The following is a 21,081-nucleotide window of genomic DNA, read 5'->3' as shown; positions in this document are numbered from 1 at the left end:
CCAACTACTCAGGAGGCTGAGGTTGGAGGATTGCTTGAGCCCAGGAGTTTGAGGTTACTGTGAGCTATGACACTACAGCACTCTACCCAGGCCAACAGAGTGGGACTGTCTCAAAAAAAAAAAAAACCATGAATATCTTATCTCCTTTAAGGTAATAAATTTTTGTTTGATTTTGTTTCACAGCTAGAAAATTATGGTATGCCCTTTAGCAGAACTCAAGATGGGAGGATTTATCAGCGGGCATTTGGTGGACAGAGCCTCAAGTTTGGAAAAGGCGGGCAGGCCCATCGGTGCTGCTGTGTGGCTGATCGGACTGGGCACTCACTATTGCACACCTTGTATGGAAGGGTAAGGCCACCTCAGATGCATATCAAAGTATTAAAGAGATGCTGTGAATACCTCTCTCTAAGGCAGTACATTTGTTCTTGTTTCTATTTTGGAAAGTTGAATTGATAGTTATTACATGCCAGGTTTGAGCTTGGGTTCTGTCACGCTCAAGATAAAGAACAGAGCAAGTGTTTTAATGCTGTTTCATCACCTCCACGTTCCTAAACTGATTAATTTATCTTGATTATTAATTATTAAAACCAGACAGAGACTTGAAAGACAGTAATCACTGGATGATCAGAACCAATTTTAGCATGGACAAATAATTAATATTCTGAACAGTATTGATTCAGAGTAATCAATATTCTGAACTCTGTTGTTTTCAGATAAATGGTGGCAAATCATTAATTTGCAAGTGTTAGGATATCAGTGCCTTAGTGTCTTGCTAAATGTCTGAAGGGACCTGCCATCCCTCATAGGAGCTGTCACATGGGGAGTTGGCCAGACTCATGAGAGCCACTTGCGTTGGCCCAGGGGAGCATCAGAGCCTGGCCTGGTGATGCTGTCTTGTGCTGGTCTGTGGTGGTAGAAAGGTGCTTATTTGCACTGTCCCCTTTGATAACCAGCAGCCACATGGCACTATTGCAAAAATGTGACTGGTATGATTGAAGAGGTGGATGACTTAATTTGTTTTGATTAAGTGGTTATATGTGGCCAACAGCTCCCATCTGGGCCACGGCTCTACAGTCCATAGGCCTCACTTTGGTGCCAATCTCTGAGGGCAGTTCAGTGCTGCATGCAGCCATAAGACAGTTGGGAATAGAGAAATAGATGTGTTACCAAAATATGAGTAACAAAACATATTCCATCTGCATGCTTTTCTCTAGCATGCTTGACACATTTACACTTGTTATGTCTTGTTTGTGCCACTTACCGTGGGAGCATTCTTGCACTTGTGCACGGGCCCTCGGCACTGTTGCTAGTTGTGGAATTACTTGATCCATTTGTTAACAGAATGGAATCAAGTTTTTTAACCCAGTCATGTGAACAATATAACTATAAATGTTGGTTTAACTCTTGTTTTTGTTTTTGTTTTTAAGTCTCTGCGATATGACACCAGCTATTTTGTAGAGTATTTTGCCTTGGATCTCCTGATGGAAAATGGGGAATGTTGTGGTGTTATTGCACTGTGCATAGAGGACGGGTCCATACATCGCATAAGAGCAAAGAATACTGTTGTTGCTACTGGGTAGGAATCTAATTTTTTCTCCCTGTTCAACTCAACTCTCTTCCCCCCTGTAATGGAGTAATGGAGACTTGCTATTTCCCAGGCTGGTCTCAATCTCCTGGCCTCAAGCAATTCTCCCTCCTCACCCTCCCAAATTGCCGGGATTACAGGTATGTGCCACCGTGCCCAGCCAGGAATCTAATTTTTACTGTAATTTATTTCTTTATAAAAATGAAGAACTTTCATTTAGTTTCTTTATACTAATGAAAATAGAGGCATTATAGAGTAACAGTTTAGACATAGGTCTTGACATAACTGTGAAAGTGATAGTCTTTCCAGCCTTAGTTTCTCACCTATAAGGGAGATGACAGTGGCACCTGCCCTGAGGTGGATGAGAATGCAGTGTAGCCCTCAGGAGATAGCAGTGGCTGCCATTAGGTCAAAGCTCAGAGAGTCCCTGAGGGTTACACAGTGTACTTCTCCTGATTGTAAATGAGGAAATTGAAGCCTGAAGAGTCACATGGGGTTTTCTGTATAATTTCCCTTGCTTTAATGGATATTGATTCCTGAAACAGATAATTCTGTTTCTTCACATGATGAAAATAAATAAATTTCATTTATACACTGTCAGTTTGTTGCTTTAGCCGTCAAAAAAACTCATGTTTCCATACAGCAAAGGAAACAATCAGCAGAACTACAAATTGGGAGAAAATATTTGCAAACCATGTATGTGATAAGGGATTAACTTCTAAAATACATAACGAACTCATGAAACTCAGTAGCAAAAAACCCAATTAGAAAGGGGCAAGTGACTCAAATAGGCATTTTTCCAAGGAAGACATACAAGTGGCTAACTAGTATATGAAAAAATGCTTGTCATCAGTAATTCAGGGAAAGGCAAATCAAAATCACAATAAGATGTCACTTTACCCTAGTTAGAAAAAAAGACAAGATAACCAGTGTTGGTGGGGATGTAGATAAAAGGAAACCCTCATACACTGTTAGTAAGAATGTATATTCCAATGCAACTATTTATGTACCTCAAAATGGAGGTACCTCAAAAAATTAAATTAAAAATAAAATAACCATATCATCCAGCAGTCTTATTTCTGGGTATGAACCTGAAGGGTGTGACATGAGTAGCTCAAAGAGACGTCTGTACTTCCATCTCCATGTGCTCATTGCAGCATATTCATAGTAGCCAAGTTATGGGAACAGCCTAAAGGTCTGTCGTAGCTAACAAAAATGGACTATTAATGATAACATGGATGAACCTGGACTACCTTTTGCTAAATGAAATGAGCCAGGTACAGAAAGACAAATACTGCATGACGTCACTTATGTGTGGAGTAAAAGAGTTTAACTTGTAAAAACAGAACAGTGGATGCCAGGCCCGGGGGTGAGGAGAGGAATTATAGATTGGGTACATGTTTGTTAAAGGTACCTCTCAGTTACAAAGTTCTGAAGATTTTTCTTAGAATGGTATATGAAGACATACAACATGGTAGCTATAGTTAATAATAACACGCATACTTGAAATTTGCTAAAAGTAGTTATTGAATGTCTGCATCACAAAAAAAATGGAAATTGTGTAAGATGATGGGAGGGATGTGTGAGAGATGTTAATTAACTTGATTATGGTGATCAATTCACATTGTATACTTAAATCTTCAGTCATACACCTTAAATATGTACACTTTTTATTTTTTGATCATACCTTAGTAAAGCTGGGAAAACAAGAACAAGAAAAAAGTGAACCCATAAAATTTAAAAGCATTTTATTATATGCTTATCAGGGAAACCCATCAAACAGCACAAAGCTGAAATACAAGTGAGAATCCCTTCTATCCCCCAGACCTGTCCCACTTGCCTGGAGTGGCAGTCCCTTGGCATAGTGTGTGCACACATGTGAGGGTGAAGGTGTATGCACAAACCACACCTAGGATAGGGTACCCAGGGGCTGCTCTGGCCATTCTCTGATCTCATCAGGAGGTCCTGACATGGGCCACTGTGTAGTCACAGTTCTTTGCTTTTTCCAGAGGCTATGGGCGTACCTACTTCAGCTGCACATCTGCCCACACCAGCACCGGTGATGGCACAGCCATGATCACCAGGGCAGGCCTTCCCTGCCAGGACTTGGAGTTCGTTCAGTTCCACCCCACAGGTAGGACAGGATCCTCGCCTGGCAGTGGGCTTGTTGTGTCTTGTAAACAGGTAGTACTGTTCCCCTACAGTTTCATGTACTAACATACTTATCATCGGAACTCTTGGGTCTCAGGTCCTAATCTAAATGTCATTTCCTCAAGATTTTCTCCTGATTTCCCTAAGGCAGTTTAGGTCCTATATTGTGTGTTCCTCAAAAACTCTGACTCTTGCCTTTCAGCACTTCTCCCAGTGGTGAAGCAATGATTGTCAGGTCCTTGGGGTGGGGCAGGTCTGTCTCACTGGCACTATGTGTGGTGCCTGGCACATGGTGGGCATTCTCTGAGCTAGGTAGCATATCTGACCAGCAGTGCTACAGGCAGACTTCAGTCTGGGAGGGAGAAGATCAGGCTCACACAGGACTGGGGTGTGAAGGTGGCATACAGCTGTGAAAGGATAGGACTCCAAGTCATGAAGGGATGCTGGGCTCTGCCCATTTGGTGACTAAGTAGTCATGGGATTGTCAGATAGTTGACAGAGTTGTGGGATTCAGTGACATTAACACAGAAGTAAGTGACAATTGAAGTCTCCTTTGGGGGATGTTTTCCAGAAATGAATCTGAGAGACAGAGACAGACCCAGAGATCTCCCTTTCATCCTAGGTGATGCTGCTAAATTCTTTCTGGATTGCTTTACTGACCTTTGAATACTAAAGAACCAGACCCTTTTCACCTACTCTTTGCTGTCAGTATATTCTTTCTCATTCCTGGCAAGGATGAAAAATAAAAAATGTATTTGTTGGGGTTTTTGTAGTTTGTTTTGGTAGTGTTTTGTTTGTTTTGAAATGGGGTTTTGCTCTGTTGCCTAGGCTAGAGCAGTAGTGCAGTTATAGCTCACTATAACCTCAGACATCTGGGTTCTAGCGATCCTGCCTCAGCCTCCTGAGTAGCTGGTACTACAGATGTGTGTCACCATATCCAGCTAATTTTTTAAATATTTTGTGGAGATGGAGTCTCCCTAGGTTGCTCAGGCTGTTCTTAAACTCCTGGCCTCAAGTAATCCTCCTGCCTCAGCTTCCCACAGTGCTAGGATTTCAGTCGTAAGCCAACACACCCAACCTGTTGGATTATTTATTATTATTTTTATCTGATAAAATGCCATTGAGTTTCTGGATTCCATCTGTAATTTATTGTAGCTCCATTACTTTTTCTTTTCTTTTCTTTTTTTTTTTTTTTTTTTTGAGACAAAGTCTCAGTATGTTGCCCTCAGTAGAGTGCCATGGTGTCAGAGCTCACAGCAACCTCAAACTCTTGGACTTAAGCAATTCTCTTGCCTCAGCCTCCCAAGTAGCTGGGGCTACAGGCGCCCAGCTGGTTTTTTTTTTTTTTCTTTTTATGGTTATAGTTATCATTGTCTTTGGCAGGCCCAGGCTGGATTCAAACCCATCAGCTCTGGTACCCTAGCTGCTGAACAACAAACACCGAGCCATATTATAGCTCCATTTCTTATATTTCATTTCCAGTGTATGAGAAATAAACCAAGAAATACCATTGAAACTAGGAAAACTGGAAGGCAGATGAAATGCAAGAATTTCATTCTTGTTTTAAAAGCAAGATAACCCTTTTGGTTTATTAATATGAAAGTATTAGCTTTTGAATTAATTTGTCTCAAGAGCTTGGTATTTCTTCTTTGTCATGACATTAAGGAACACATTTGTGGTTGAAAACATAGGCCATATCGCTTAGGTTTGAGGTTGGGGTCTGTCTTCAGCTCCATAACTATGGATGGGTTGCTAAGCTTTAATTTGTTTTTGTCTGAGAATGGATAATAGTACCTAGGGTTCTTGTTAAAGCTTAAATGAGTTAATACAGCAAAGCAGCTAGAACTGTCCATAGCAAGTACAATATAAGCATTAACTATAACAATAATTATTGTCTTTGCTGCTATTTGAGTACTTTAGATATGAATTTTCCAAGCTGGTTACTCTTAGCTAAAGTAGTTACCACAATATCATGGTGCAAAAGAATGATCAAAAATTAAAACAAAATTTGATACATATAGCACATGGGCTACAATCAGAGTATTGAACAGAGCTTTGTCCACTAGCTGTGGCAGTCCTCCTTCCTCTTTGGGGACATCACTTTACCCAGACCTGTCAGCTTTGTCAGTGCTTTTTGTTATCCACACTTCTGTTACTTCTTCTCTTTCTTATTCATTTTTGCCTGTCCTGCTCTTGTCATACCCTTTTCCTGTCTCCCCCTAAAAATTTCTTCCAGAAATACACATTGGAATTATAGACCTAATAAGCCTTTGCTTATATGTATGTATCTATTTTTTTTGCAGGCATATATGGTGCTGGTTGTCTCATTACAGAAGGATGCCGTGGAGAGGGAGGCATTCTCATTAACAGTCAGGGCGAGAGGTTTATGGAGCGATATGCCCCTGTCGCGAAGGACTTGGCATCTAGAGACGTTGTGTCTCGATCAATGACTCTGGAGATCCGTGAAGGAAGGTCTGTGATTAATCTCCAGAGATGTCTGAATTGGGGCACATGGACACACATACCCGCTTTTCAGTTGTTACCTCTTTGGTGACTGTTAACATTTAGACTTTTTAAATTCATTTTTTATTTCAGCATAATATGATTATGTTATGCAATTTACACATGACAGGTAAAAATCAGAGTTGTAGCTGTGTCCTGTACCTAGGGAGTGTGCCCTATTCCATGCATTATACCCACTGGGTGGGAAGCTACTAAACCCTTCCTTCCTACACCCCCTTCTGGAGGTTAATTGAGATTTTCTCTACTGTGGGATATTTACATTTTAGCATCTAGGCTGTTATTTCTGTGTGACTTTCAACACCTCCCACCCCAGAGTTAGCTTTGTTACTTGTTGGCTGTCCTCTGTTATTTGTGATACTTTTCTCAAGACCCACATTTTGGGAATTTAAGCTGGTTTAATGTAAATCTTTCTCAAATCTGGAACGTAATGTGTCTTTGTATCTGTGTGGTAGACACTCAGCGTGGGAGGGAGAGACACCTCCCCACCATCTGAAGGCAGCATATGAGCAGTCAGTGGTGGTGTGTTCAGTACCCATGGGTATTAAGGTGTGTGAGCTAGTTGTCTTTAGCAAAGCAATTTAAGGCTTTTCTGTTGCAAGACCTTGTTCTTTAATGTAGTGACACTTGTTAAATATCTTCTGGTATATCCTTTAGAGGTTTACATTTTTATATTAAAAGAAGAGAAGTCGGGCGGTGCCTGTGGCTCAGTCGGTAAGGTGCCAGCCCCATATACCGAGGGTGGCGGATTCAAACCCAGCCCTGGCTGAACTGCAACCAAAAAATAGCTGGGTGTTGTGGCGGGCGCCTGTAGTCCCAGCTACTCGGGAAGCTGAGGCAAGAGAATCGCTTAAGCCCAGGAGTTGGAGGTTACTGTGATGCTATGGCACTCTACCAAGAGCCAGAAGTCAGTGGCTTTTTAGAGTACAGATATCTATCCATATCCATGGGTTCCACATCTATGGATTTAACCAACCATAAAGATCAAAATAAAATTGCGTCTTCACTGAACATGTGCAGACTTTTTTTGGTCATTATTGCCTAGACAAAGCAATCTAACAACTATTTACGTGGGATTTACATTGTATTAAGTGTCATAAGTAATCTAGAGATGATTTTGGTAGTATATACTAGATTCTATGTAAATATTATCTTGTTTTATACAGGACTTGAGCGTCTGTAGATTTTGCAGTCCATAGAAGATCTTAAAACCAATTCATCATGGACAGAGAGGGATAACTATTTGTCATAGAGAACTTAATAATACGTTTACTAAGGAAAAGGTAGCAAACTGATCCCTAAGACTGGAGTGTGAGTTCAATGAGGGCAGAGTTTTGTCTCACTCTATCACCCTTCGTAAAGTGTATGGTGCCATAGCTCACAGCAACCTCAGACTCCTGGGCTCAAGTGATATTCTTGCCTCAGCCTCCCAAGTAGCTGGATCTACAAGTGCCTGCCACAATGTATAGCTAATTTTTCTATGTTTAGTAGAGACAGGGTCTCACTCATGCTCAGGGTGGTCTTGAACTCCTGATCTCCTGCAATCTACTTGCCTTGTCCTCCCAAAGTGCTAGGATTATAGGTGAGCCACCGCTCTGGCTGAGGGCAGGGGTTTGTTCCTGTTCTTGGCCATGACCCAGCACCTAGTATTGTCCCTGTTGTGCAGTAGATGCTCAGAAAAGATTTGACGTAAGAGTGACCATAAGTGAAAGGGAGATTCTTTCCAGTATCAAAAATGTTAAAACTTACATGCTTTGATGATTTTGTAGTCTCAGAACTTCTACCACTTACCATTCTGTGCCTTACGTTATGTTCCATTTTCCCAGAGGCTGTGGCCCTGAGAAAGATCACGTCTACCTACAGTTGCACCACCTACCCCCTGAGCAGCTAGCCACACGCCTGCCGGGGATTTCAGAAACAGCTATGATTTTCGCTGGTGTGGATGTCACCAAGGAGCCGATCCCTGTGCTGCCCACTGTGCACTACAACATGGGTGGCATTCCCACCAACTACAAGGGCCAGGTGACCGTACCAGGCCCACTTTGCAGTGTTCACTAAAGATATTAGAGAAAAAGATACTTTCTTTCAAAAAGTACTGTGTTGTCTGATAGATGGACTTTAAATTATTCTTACTGGAGGGTAGAGAGAGGCTGGTTGTAGTTCAGTTTTTACATTTACTCCTTAATAGTTCGTTATAAATTTCTTAGTTTCTTCTTAGTAAATAGTCATAGATATGCTATCATTTGCAGTTTTCTCCATTTTGTAGTTACTTTCCTATATGATCTTGTGTTACTTGGTAATGGTCTTTACAGTTAGTAAGGTGAGGTATGTGAGAGTTGTGTTCTCCGTTCATGATGAGCAGTGGATGGAGAGTCTGGAGCGCTCCTTGGTGTGAGCTATGATAGAGGGAGGTGGTGAGTCAAGTGGGGGACGAGGTCCTAGGGAGCACTGGAGGTGGGGGAGGCCATTTGGCCTACTCAATATGCTAAGTGTTCAGGGGCAAAGGGGGAAGCAGAGCACCTTCTGAGGATTCTCGCTAATTTCCTCCCCTTCTCTGACATATGGCACAGATACCCTATTTAAGGAGACAGAGGTACCTTGAAATTTTATCTGAAATCTGCCTTTCCACAGGTCCTGAAGCACGTGGACGGCCAAGATCATATCGTGCCTGGCTTGTATGCCTGTGGGGAGGCTGCCTGTGCCTCAGTGCATGGTGCCAACAGGCTTGGAGCAAACTCACTCTTGGACTTGGTTGTCTTTGGGCGAGCGTGTGCCCTGAGCATTGAAGAATCTTGCAGGCCTGGTATGTGTTTTCTTCAAGTAGCTAGGCAGTGTCAGAGGGCAGAGGTTACAGAGTCTGGATTTGTTGTTGAAAAGTGCTTAGTGATTGTACAGAGGTAGTCTGGGGTTTTTTCCCTTAGGAGTGAGGAAACCGAGATGCTTGGACTAGACACAGCCTGGGGGAGGGGGAGTGTCTTTTTTTTTTTTTTTTTCCTTTGTTAAGCAGGTCTGGGCTGGGTGTGAACCCACCACCCCTGGTGCATGGGGCTGGCGCTCTTAACCACTGAGCTATGGGTGCCCATAGACAGGGGTCCTAACAGTTAAAAAGGTAAATACTGGGGATTACGTTTTGTTTCTTCTAGTTATTATGTTCTGCTTAGAAAAGACATTATTAGGAAATTGTTATTTTGAAAGGAAGTTTATTGCATACTACTTGCCTGAAATAAATTAATTACTTGCAATGAAATATTTTAAATAGTAGGCATAAGGGAATATATAACTTCTTGGTACTCAGAAAAATAATTTAGGCCACTCTAAAAAAGTAAAATTTTTAATAAAGGAAAAGAGATAATTTAAACAAAATAAAAGATTGGATGTTGGTTCCCATCTTCAGTGATACAATGGGTTTCAGTCAGTGGTTTTCTTCTTAGGGTAGCTTAAAATAAAGTAGGAGAAAAAGTGCCATGTTCTGAAAGTCTGAGTCCATATTGTACACTAGGAGCAGGGTAATTGCCATCACTCTGACCTACAAGGATTTCATGGCAGCTATCCTGCCTCTTTGCTTCATAGGGGGTAAGGTGCAGGAGGCACCCAGCCCATGTTGTCCCCATTATATTTCACTGTTTTTGTTTTTTTGAGGTGGTGTCTCACTTCGTTCTCCTAGGTAGAGTGCCGTGACATCATCATAGCTCACAGCACCTTCAAACTTCTGGGCTTAAGTGATCCACCCACCTCAGCCTTCCAGAGTGCTAGGATTACAGGCGTGAACCACGGCACCTGGCCACTGCAGCTGTTTTTATAGAGCAGATGTTTTTTGTATGGATTGAAATGATGATACAGAAACTAGCACAGTCTTAATGCACTGTTAACATACTCCTTTTTATGTTTGTAGTTAGAAAAATGCAAATAATAAGGCAGGATACTGTCTTGTATATCACCATAGCTCAGGAGCCAGCACATGCAGAAATAGCTCCTCATCCTGAGTCCTTGCTGATCAGCTGCAAAGGCAGGGCTCAGATCTGTCTTTTCTGACCCCATATGCAATGCTTGTCCCACTTGGTAGTCTTGTACTTTGTAGTGGTGAGGACTGATGCCACTTCTCTTAGAGCAGAGCAGAAATTCAAAGTTTTCTTTCTTTGAAAATGAGAAGTCTCATAAGAATACCTTATACTTTAATACCTTCCTTTTTTATTTTTTGGAGATAGTCTCACTTTGTTGCCTTCAGTAGAGAGCTGTGGCATCATAGCTCACAGCAACCTCAGACTCTTGGGCTCAAGCAGTTCTCTTGCCTCAGCTTCCTGAGTAACTGGGACTAAGGTACCTGCCACAATGCCTGCCTATTTTTTGAGAGATGAGGTCTTGCTCTGGCTCAGACTGGTCTCGAACCTGTGAGCTCAGGCATTCCACCCACCTGGGCCTCCCAGAGTGGTAGGATTACAGGTATGAGCCACCACACCTGGCCTCTTTTTTAAACTTTTTAAAACTCAGAAATAAGAAGGAACAAACTGCTCACACACAGAGCATCTCCTGCAGTGTGCTATGGAACAGAGTCCAAGGTCCCTACACACGCAAATCTGTTTATGTGACATTCTGGAAAAGGCAAAAAACTGCAGGGAAGAAAAGCGATGGGTGGTGCCATAGATATATGCAGTTATATTCTGTGTTGGGCCTTAATACAGCTCTGTGCTTGTCAAAACTTAAAAAAACCTACACTGAACATTGTGAATTTATTTTATTGTATCTTAATTATGCTTTGATTTTTTTTTTTTTTTTGAGACAGTCTCACTACGTTGCCCTCAGTACAGCACCATAGCATCATAGCTCACAGCAACTTCTAACTCTTGGGTTGAAGCAATTCTCTTGCCTCAGCCTCCCAAGTAGCTGGGACTGCAGATGCCTGCCACAAAGCCTGGCTATTTTTTTGTTACAGTTGTCATTGTTGACAGGCCTAGGCCAGATTCAAACCCACCTGCCTCTATGTATGTGGCTGGTGCTCTAACCACTGAGCTACGGGCGCCATATGCTTTAATTTTTAAAAAAGAAAAGAAAGGAAAAAAATGTGTGTACCACTGCTTCCCCCAAACTATGAATCTTTTAAACATTTAAAAAGTTTATTCCTATATCTTCTATTTCGGGGGGTAAAAAATATATATATTGAAATTCTATTACATATTCCAAATTGTATATAAAATCACATTATACCCCATAAATGCAGTAATATACACAGTTATGATCTAATAAAAAAATCCTATTACATATTTTGATGATGGTAGTGGTTATACACACCTGTGTATGTGTTAAAATTTTTAGAAGTTGGCTCTGTACCCATAGCTCAGTGGGTACGGTGCCAGCCACATACTCCAAGGCTGGTGGGTTCGAGCCTGGCCCGGGCCTGCTAAACAACAATAACAACTACAACAAAACAATAGCCGGGCACTGTGGCAGTACCTATAGTCCCAGCTACTTGAGGGAGTAGAATTGCTGAGGCAGTAGAATTGCTTAAGCCCAGGAGTTTGAGGTTGCTGTGAGCTGTGATGCTATGGCACTCTACCCAGGGCAACACAATGAGACTCTGTTTCTAAATAAATAAATAAATAAATAAAAAGACTCGGCACCTGTTGCTTAGTGGTTAGGGTGCCGGCCACATGCACCGGGGCTGGTGGGTTTGAGCCTGCTAAACAACAATGACAACTACAACAAAAAAATAGCCAGGTGTTGTAGCCGGCGCCCGTATTCCCAGCCACTTCGAAGGCTGAGGCAAGAGAATCGCTTAAGCTCAACAGTTTGAGGTTGTTGTGAACTGTGACTCCACGGCACTCTACCAAGGGTGACTTAGACTCTGTCTCAAAAAAAAAAAAAAAATAATTTTTCTTGTAGAAGTGCACCAAACGAAAAAAAGTCAATTTTTGAATTGAATGGTCAATTTTTAGAACATCATAAAACAAAAGGAAAAATTTTGTTTCAAATTCAAATTTTGAATTGAATGGTCAATTTTTCGAACATCATTAACAAAAGGAAAAGCAACAGCCTTCCTAGAAGCACTCAGGTAAAATAGGTGAGCGGCCAGCACCCTGGTTCCTTGAAGAGGGTGGGCTGGGAGTGAGAGACTTGTGTGTCTCCTGCATTCCTTACCTCCTATATCCCAGCTGTATTACCTGTTGAAAAAAAATGCTTTTTAAAAATTGTCATCACGAAACAACTTTGAAAAAAATCATCACAACCTCCTTTTAGAGTGAGAGCTAGATAGATACAGTGACTCGCACCTATAATCCCAGCACTCTGGGAGGCTGAGGTAGGAGGATCTCTTGAGGCCAGGAGTTCTAGACCAGGCTGAACAAGAGCGAGACCCCGTCTCTACTAAAACCTAGAAAAATTAGTTGGGTATTGTGCTACTTGCCTTTAGTCCCAACTACTTGGGAGGCTGAGGCAGGAGAATCAGTTGAGCCCTGGAGTTGAAGGTTGCAGTGAACTACGATGATGCCGCTGCACTCCAGGCTGGACAACAGAGAGAGACCCTAGCTCTAAAAAATAGAAAGGTGAGAGCTGCAGATTTTCAGGACTAGGTAAGAGCATGCGAGTTAGAATCAGCAGATGACGTCCAATATACACTGTCACCTCCCTTATCCCTGCACACCTGAGAACCATGGGGTGGCCAGCTCCTCAGCACTGCTGTCTGGATGGTATAATTTTCCACCTTAGTAGAGTAACAGTATAACATCTATTTTTGTACGTATTTAAGTTTTTAATTTTGGGGGTGCTTTCTAGTTTGTTCATTCCAAAATTACTTAATGGAGACCTACTATATAACAGCAATTTTTTTCTTTATGTATGATCTTTAAAATTGACCCCAAATCAGTAGCTGTTTCCTTGGAGAAGGGCAGGCCAGGCTATGTGTTAGCTTGGGTTACTGCTGCCTTTTCCAGACTCCTTGATTATCTGATACACGTTAGTCTGTCATTCTAAATCCATCCAGTTTTTCTGTTTTCTAACAGTTAAATTCTAGCTTTTTTTTTTTTAAGGAGATAAAGTTCCCCCAATTAAACCAAATGCTGGAGAAGAATCTGTCATGAATCTTGACAAATTGAGATTTGCTGACGGAAGCATCAGAACATCGGAATTACGACTCAGCATGCAAAAGGTAAGCACCTGGAGTACTGTGGAGTGAACAGACACTAGCTGCCTGGCTAACCCTGCACTGGTATATGGAGGTAAACAGCAGTAGGACATAGTCCTCCCTGTAGCGTAAGAATACAAAAGAAGTCAGCAATGTAAGTTAGATAAAAGTACCAAAGTCCTTTTCCACATGAAAGGCTGAAGGTCAACAGTCCAGGATAGAATTAGCAACCGCAAGGCATCAGGGACAGCCTTCTCTGGTTCACTTCTGTGTGCTGGAGCCAGGCTTCCACCCTCAGACTGTTGCAGCCTGGAGGAGAAGCAGTGGAATGTCAGAGCAGCACAATCCTCTGCTGGGCAGCTTTCTCTTAGCAGGTTTCCTGAATGTTTTAACAGGATACTCGTGCTTACATCTCTTGCTCAGAAATCAATTACCTGGCCATGGTTAGCTTCCAGTGACTCTGGAGATGTCTTTACTGGGCCTGCTGCTGCCCCTGAGTAGACCCAGAAAAGAGGAGATTAGGCACTAAGTGAAAGTTGACCCATGCAGCGTGTGCTGTCCAAGAGTTGGCGACTGTTCATTGGTACCTTATGAACAGATGATAGAAACGTTCTGAATCTTCGTTGTCCTGTATGATAACCACTAGCCATAAGTGGCTACAGATCACTTGAAATATGGTCAGTCTTAAAAAGCTGAATTTTCATTTTCTTTCATTTCAATTTTTGATTCAAATAGCTATATGTGGTTAGTGTCAGTGCATTGAAAAAATGAGTTTAAATCAATAAAAATACATAAAATAGGAAATAATCAAATTCTTCTAATATAGGGATGATGTTTTGTTTGGTTTTTTTATATTTTATTTAATTTTTTTTTGTTTTTGAGACAGGGTCCCTCTCTATCACCCAGGCTGGAGCACAGTGGTACCATCATAGCTCACTGTGACCTCCAGCTTCTGGGCTCAATCAGTCTTCCTGATTGAATAGCTGGGACTACAGGTGTGTGCTACCATGCCTGGCTAGTTTCTCTGTTTTTTTTTGTAGAGTTAGGGTCTCACTGTGTTCCTCAAGCTGATTTCAAACTCCTGGTCTCAAGCAGTTCTCCCTCCTCAGCCTCCCAAAATGCTAGGATTATAGGCGTGAGCCACTGTGCCTGGCCTAATACATTTATAGGGATTCTTGACTGTGAATGAGATCTCTGTCTACTTAAGGTTGTTTATAAGAATTTCTTCATGTATTTTCTTTCTTTTTTTTTTTTTTTTTTGTTGTTGTTGGAGTCTCACTTTGTTGCCCTTGGTAGAGTGCTGTGGCATCATAGCTCACAGCAACCTCAAACTCTTCGGCTCAAGTGATTCTCTTGCCTCATCCTCCCAAGTAGCTGGGACTATAGGCACCCGCCATTATGCCTGGCTATTTTTACAGACGAGTCTCACTCTAGCTCAGGCTAGAATATGAGTATTTTCTAAAAAGAAGCCTATAGCTTTAGTCACATTCTGAAGGGAGTCCAGTGGCACACACTTAGAAACCACCAAAAGAGATAAGGTTACCCTCTACCATCCTCAGGTCTAAGTGCTTCTGTCTCCAGGTGGACTGGGCTTAAGGGAGTCTTCGTGGAGCGAGAAGAATAGCATGAGGGGAGGTGCAGAAGGTCAAGTGATGCTCTGCAGAACTTTGGCATGTCAGAGGCCAGCCAGGACAGGTGTTATCATTGCATTTAGTAACAGGAACCTTTGTGTTAGGATGTAGAAGTGGCACATCCATCAGATTTTAGAATGGGACTACCTCTAGCAAATAAACCTTGAGATATCAGAATTGGCGCTGAACAAAGACAAAAGTTGTCAGTACTCGTGGAATATGCATTTCAATGGGAGAAGTAATTTTTCTGCTGATTCCAGCTAATACAGTAATGATGAAAGAAATGTGGCATGTATGGAAAATGAATAGGTAATGTTATTTATAAATATACTTTCCTAAAAATTCCAAGAGAATAAACTGAAAAAACTAATGAATTAGTGGAAAAATGTAGTGAAGTGCCTTGATAAAAGACTTATATGTAAAAATGAGTAGCTTTTCAGTATAGCTTTTATCCACTCAGAACAATAAACATTCACATTACAGTCATAACATGAAATGCCTTGAACAGACTTAACCAGAAACGTTAAAATTGATAAGAAAAAATATTTGACAACTAAGCATGGGAAAGAATGTTGAGTGTTTTCTAGTAAGATGCAATATTTTTCCATTTATTCTTCCTGAAAAACTATTAAGTTGATGTACATTACAGTTTTACAATTGTGTATTGTCTAATGAAAATTAGATGAAATGTTTCTAAATGTTGGTAGAGGAAGAGGTATTCAGATCAGCAGAATATAGCAGAGGCCAGAGATGGCCTGTGCATGTGCTGTGGCCCCGCACATGAGGAAGAAGTTTCTCAAGAGTCAGGCTTCCCGGGCCCCAGAATTTTCCCACTCCTTGATGACCTGCTGTCTCTGCACTGCTGCTCATCCATGTATCGTCTCAGCACCTGCTAGCATGTGTCACCGGGCAGAGCTGTGCTGGTTCATGTCATGTTACCACCAGACCACTTACCAGGTGTTCTGTGGCCCATACCAGGCTGCTCATTTGTCCAGGGCTTGGAGATGACACTGCCTGGTTCAGAGCATTGTGCCTCAATGCTGCCTAGAACCACAGATCCTGGCCGTGTTCCTCAAACTCTGTAAATGATTTATGTAGACCTGTGTTAAGACATACATGTAGTGGAAACATAGAAAAAGCTTTAATCAAAAGTTCATTTTAAAATTCAGAGTAATAGGCCAAGTGCAGTGGCTCATGCCTATAATCCCAGAATTTTGGAAGGCTGAGGCAGGAGGATCACTTAAGTCCAGGAGTTTGATGCCAGCCTGAACAACATGGTATCTCTACAAAAAATAAAAAATAAAATTAAGAGAAATAAATTGTCATAGTCTGAATTTCCTAGTTTTTCTATTTTAGATAAATATTTTACATAAAATGAAATGCAGGAAAACACTTAGGTCTAAAGGTTAAGTCGTTCTTAGTATGACTACTGTAGATTAAAAGTTTATAAATGATATTTATGTCACAGTCAATGCAAAATCATGCAGCAGTATTCCGTGTGGGAAGTGTGTTGCAAGAAGGCTGTGAGAAAATCAGCCAGCTCTATGGAGATCTGAAGCACCTGAAGACATTTGACAGGGGTGAGCAGTCAGCATGTGGCTGAGGTGTTGCCTCCTGCAGGGTGGGCTGTCTTTTCTGTCAGGCATTATCTGGGGGGGGCCTTGCCTAGGCTGGATGGCCACAGGGCTGTGTGTGTTAGCAAGCCCACAGGGCCCTGTGACTGGATCCCACCCTCCCATGGGCCCTTGTGTTGCTGCCAGGAATGGTCTGGAACACAGATCTGGTGGAGACCCTGGAGCTACAGAACCTGATGCTGTGTGCACTACAAACCATCTATGGAGCAGAGGCACGGAAGGAGTCACGGGGTGCTCACGCCAGGGAAGATTATAAGGTTTGCCTTTCACTGAGCCCCCATGCGAACCTGCTGTTTCTCCCATCTGGTGTTGCTCATCCTACCCCTGTATTTTCTCTGCCTTTCATTTGATTTTCCCAAAAGGAAGTTGAGAAAAATGTTTTCTGCCCCTTTTTTCCCTAATAATTCTCATTCCTTTGTTCACTGTCTTCAGTATGAGTGTGGCCTTTTTCTTTACTTGAATCAGCACCCAGTGCTTCCAACAGCAGCATCTCAACAATACATGCCTTGCTTTCGCCGTTGCTGGGGTTAGAGGGCAGCCAGAGTACCATGGCTGAGAAATGCTGCTTTCCTGGACTGAAATGATGATGGGAAGGTCATCATTTCAGTCCTGCCCCGTGTGTGGAAATCTTTGGTCACTTATTTTTCAGATGAACTGATTTTTGTGGGGAGCACCTGTATCAAATTGTGCCAGAAAAAAGAGTATTTAGCATGTGATGGCAAAAAAACATGGAAAGGGAAGCTTGAGGGGCAGGTGCAAGTTCAGGCGAAACTGTCAGTAGAAGGGTAAAGACTTTCCAGAGGCAGACACGCAGGCTTGGGCTTAAGATGGCATGTAGTTGACGACAACAGCCTTTTCCAGTCAGCTGAATATGAGTGAATGAGAAGACTGGTTAACCAGGAGAAATCAGATTTTTATTTACTGTGAAATTTTGTTGATCTGTCCTGCACTGGGACTTTGACTGGGACTCAGTGTGAAGGAAGAGACTGGTGAGCTGTCTGTAGTGTGTGCAGAAGGACCGGCAGCTTCTCCACAGTTGGCTGTTCACGGGACTGAGATGAACGAGTCTTCATTTCATTCAGCTAGAGCATATACACAGGTGGGACCTAAGCGAGCTTGTCCTGTAATCAGATATTTAGAATTTAGAGATGGTTGCAGCCTCACTTGCCCCAGGTTAGGGCCTTCTCTCTGTTCATCCCACCTCACTCAGCACAAACAACCAAGTGTTTGGGTCTTTGGGGGTATTTTAAAGAGGAAAATCGTGCACATGTCTCATCCATTGCTATGTGCATGGTTTTCCTCAATATTGTTCAGCTTCTCTTTAAGAATTTTTGAGAATTTTAATTTTTAGCTTCTCTTTAAGAATTTTTGAGATTTTTTTGTTGTTGTTGCAGTTTGGCCAGGGCTGGGTTTGAACCCGCCACTCTCGGCATATGGGGCCGGCGCCCTACTCACTGAGCTACAGGTGCCACCCAAGAATTTTTGAGAATTTTAAAACATTTAAATAAAAGCAAACTGAAAGAAAAGGGTTGAGACAGTCTCCCAGAGTGCAAAGTAAAAAAAAACAAAGTATTCAACAAACTTTGAGGTACATAAAGGATTTTATCTAATAGAAAATACAGAAATGGATTACTCAGGACCCACATTGCTGGGCTTCAAACTTCTGACCAGCTTTGTGGCCTTGGTAGGTTCTGAGCTTGTCAATGGTGCCATCCTCATGGGCTGAAGTGAACATGAACATGGAAGGGGTCCTGGGGTATGGGAGGCTGGTCTTATGTGTGTAGTTTCAGTGCTGAACACGTTTGTTGATTACATCGCTGTTGGAGTAAGAAGTGTGTTGGCATTTCTGACCCAGGTGCGGATTGACGAGTATGATTATTCCAAGCCTATCCAGGGACAGCAGCAGAAGCCCTTTGGGGAGCATTGGAGGAAGCATACCCTTTCTTACGTCGATGTGAGCACTGGGAAGGTACAGTGCTGGCAGGGGACTGGGGGTATATGTCTTGTCACAATGCACAATGCTCCTGCTTCCCTGGCATGGGCCAAATGGAGGTTGCTGGGCAGGAAGCACACTTGTTCCATCAAGACCTGGTGGCAAGAGAGAAGGGAAGCCTGCAAGAAGCCACAGGCCTTTGGGTCTTGGATGCAGCTACTACCAGAAATGTCCCTGGAGGCGGCTGCAGGGGAGTCTAGTAGATGAGGAGACCATGGGCACAGCAGGAGCACAGACACTGAACAGGGGCTGGAGTGGGCTGTTTGCTAGGGGGTGGCCTGTTGAGGTTGCAGTAAAGGGTTCTGCTGAAGCATAATTCACCTACTGGGCATTGAGATTCAGAAATAGTGAAGTTTCTATTGTTAAGCTTTTCATAGCTTATAAAAGATAATCTTGTAATTTACCTGTGTCTACAGAAGTTAAGATGAACTCTGCCATCACTTATGTAGTGTACCTCATATGTCTTTAATTTAGGCAGTTGGTCATTTTCAGAATTTATCATGAAGTTATTTTTCGAATAGTGTATAGAAGTCAGACTTCCCTTCTTTAGCACTGCCTATTTTTAATAGCATTGTTGTGGGGTTCTTTTAAGAAATGCCCCATCAATCTGGGATAACCCATTACCATTTTGAAATATTTGTAAGTTTTGAGTGTAGGTGTACATACTTTTCCGTATGTGTACAAATTTATGTATACAGGTTGAGTATCCCTTCTTTGAAATTCTTGGGATCAAAAGTGTTTTAGGTTTGGAATATTTTTCACTTTGGAAATATTTGCATTATACTTAACCAGTGGAAGCCTGGTAAGTACTCCGGTGAGCCTTTCATCAAGTGTCAGGTTGCTACTCAAAATGTTTCATATTTTGGAGCACTTGGGAATTTTGGATTAGGGATATTAAACCTGAATAATTTTAAGTAGAAAAACACTTTTTAACATAAAGTGTGATGGTATATATGAGGTTTCACCTCCTGTTCGTGATGGGAGTATTTTTGTAAAGCATTAAGAATCTTACACTGTATTGTTTTAATTGCTCTGCTCTACTACACAGAGTTGTCATCATTTACATAGTTCCCTGTTGCGCATGTAGATCATTCAACTTTTACTGAAAAATACTCCAGTGAATACCTTTAAGTTCCCATACCTATAAATCTAAATTTTTTCAAAAGCAAATAACACAGGAGATGGCAATTTGTGCGTTACTTACCACCAATTCTTTTTTTTTTTTTTTTTTAAGGTCACTCTGGAATATAGACCTGTAATTGACAAAACTTTGAATGAAGCTGATTGTGCCACTGTTCCACCGGCCATTCGTTCCTATTGATGAGAGGAAATTCAGTGATCACGGAATCTGCTTTTGTAATTATGTATAATAGCTTACACACGTGTTTATGGCATAGCTACCTTTATAAAATGGTATACTTGAGGGAATAATGAGTACATTTGAAAAGCAGTTGTCAACCCAGCACCCAAGGAATGCTGGAGTTAGCTTTGTCCCTTGCTGGTTTTTTTGTTTGTTTTTTGTTTTTTTTGAGATAGTCTCACTCTGCCACCCAGGCTAGAGTGCCATGGTGTTAGCCTAGCGCACAGCAACTTCCAGCTCCTGGGCTCAAGTGACTGTCCTGCCTCAGCCTCCCAAGTATCTGGGACCCTGGGAACATAACCACCACACTGGCTAATTTTTTCTATGTTTTTGGTAAAGATGGGGGTCTCCATCTTGCTCAGGCTGGTCTCTAGCTCAAGCAGTTCTCTTGCCTCAGCTTCCCAAAGTGCTGGGATTACAGGCATGAACCACCACACTTGGCACCTTGTTTCCTTCTTGTGAAATTATAAGACTGGGCACAATTCTTAAATGAAGCATAAATGAACAAACTTTCTTTTATTTCCAAATCCATTTAAACTATTGTACTGTTTGACTTTAGGCATATTTGTTGACCTGAAATATCAAGTGTAATTATCTTTGTATTCTGTTACATTAAAATCCAGATATTTTGTTGTAGTTTATTTCTAAGTAAAAACGAATTTTGGTTCATGACAGCAAATGAAGAAAACTAGTGAATGTTTCCTCCTTGTTCCTGGCTGATGGCTTACTGTTCTCAATTATTTAAATAACTAAATACTAAATGAGGTGACATGGAAGTAAATGGGTTTCTTTTTTATTTTTTAAGCTGCTCTTTTCATAATACAATGAATGTATTCTTTCCAAAGTTATTACAAAAAGATAACTACTATAAATTTGTTCTGTAAGAAAAAAATTTGAGACAGTCTGTCACCCTGGGTAGCGTGCTGTAGCGTCACAGTTCACAGCAACCTCAAACTCTTAGGCTTAAGCAATTCTCTTACCTCAGCCTCCCAAGTAGCCACAACACCTGGCAATTTTTTGGGGTGGGGGGGTGTAGTTGTCATTGTTGTTTGGCAGGCCGGGGCTAGATTCAAACCCGCCAGCTCCGGTGTAT

General features: G+C 41.8%; 1 protein-coding gene across 2 annotated transcripts in view; it reads left to right on the top strand.

The window, feature by feature from the left end:
• SDHA (succinate dehydrogenase complex flavoprotein subunit A) overlaps nucleotides 1-20,624 on the top strand; it is a 29,103-nt gene extending 8,479 nt beyond the window's left edge. For both annotated transcript variants that reach the window (XM_053593788.1, XM_053593796.1), the window contains exons 5-15: nucleotides 184-348; nucleotides 1,428-1,576; nucleotides 3,595-3,719; nucleotides 6,040-6,208; nucleotides 8,083-8,278; nucleotides 8,888-9,059; nucleotides 13,276-13,394; nucleotides 16,470-16,581; nucleotides 16,762-16,892; nucleotides 18,491-18,604; nucleotides 19,863-20,624. In XM_053593788.1, the coding sequence (XP_053449763.1) occupies nucleotides 184-348; nucleotides 1,428-1,576; nucleotides 3,595-3,719; nucleotides 6,040-6,208; nucleotides 8,083-8,278; nucleotides 8,888-9,059; nucleotides 13,276-13,394; nucleotides 16,470-16,581; nucleotides 16,762-16,892; nucleotides 18,491-18,604; nucleotides 19,863-19,949 (1,539 nt within the window). In that variant the 3' untranslated portion in view covers nucleotides 19,950-20,624. The remainder of the gene's footprint in view (nucleotides 1-183; nucleotides 349-1,427; nucleotides 1,577-3,594; nucleotides 3,720-6,039; nucleotides 6,209-8,082; nucleotides 8,279-8,887; nucleotides 9,060-13,275; nucleotides 13,395-16,469; nucleotides 16,582-16,761; nucleotides 16,893-18,490; nucleotides 18,605-19,862) is intronic.
• The last annotated feature ends 457 nt before the right edge of the window (nucleotides 20,625-21,081 follow it).

This window comes from Nycticebus coucang, chromosome 1, assembly GCF_027406575.1.
Source record: "Nycticebus coucang isolate mNycCou1 chromosome 1, mNycCou1.pri, whole genome shotgun sequence".
NCBI lineage: Eukaryota > Metazoa > Chordata > Mammalia > Primates > Lorisidae > Nycticebus > Nycticebus coucang.
Note: the sequence above shows the minus strand (reverse complement) of the source record. Positions and strands in the feature narration are given on the sequence as shown.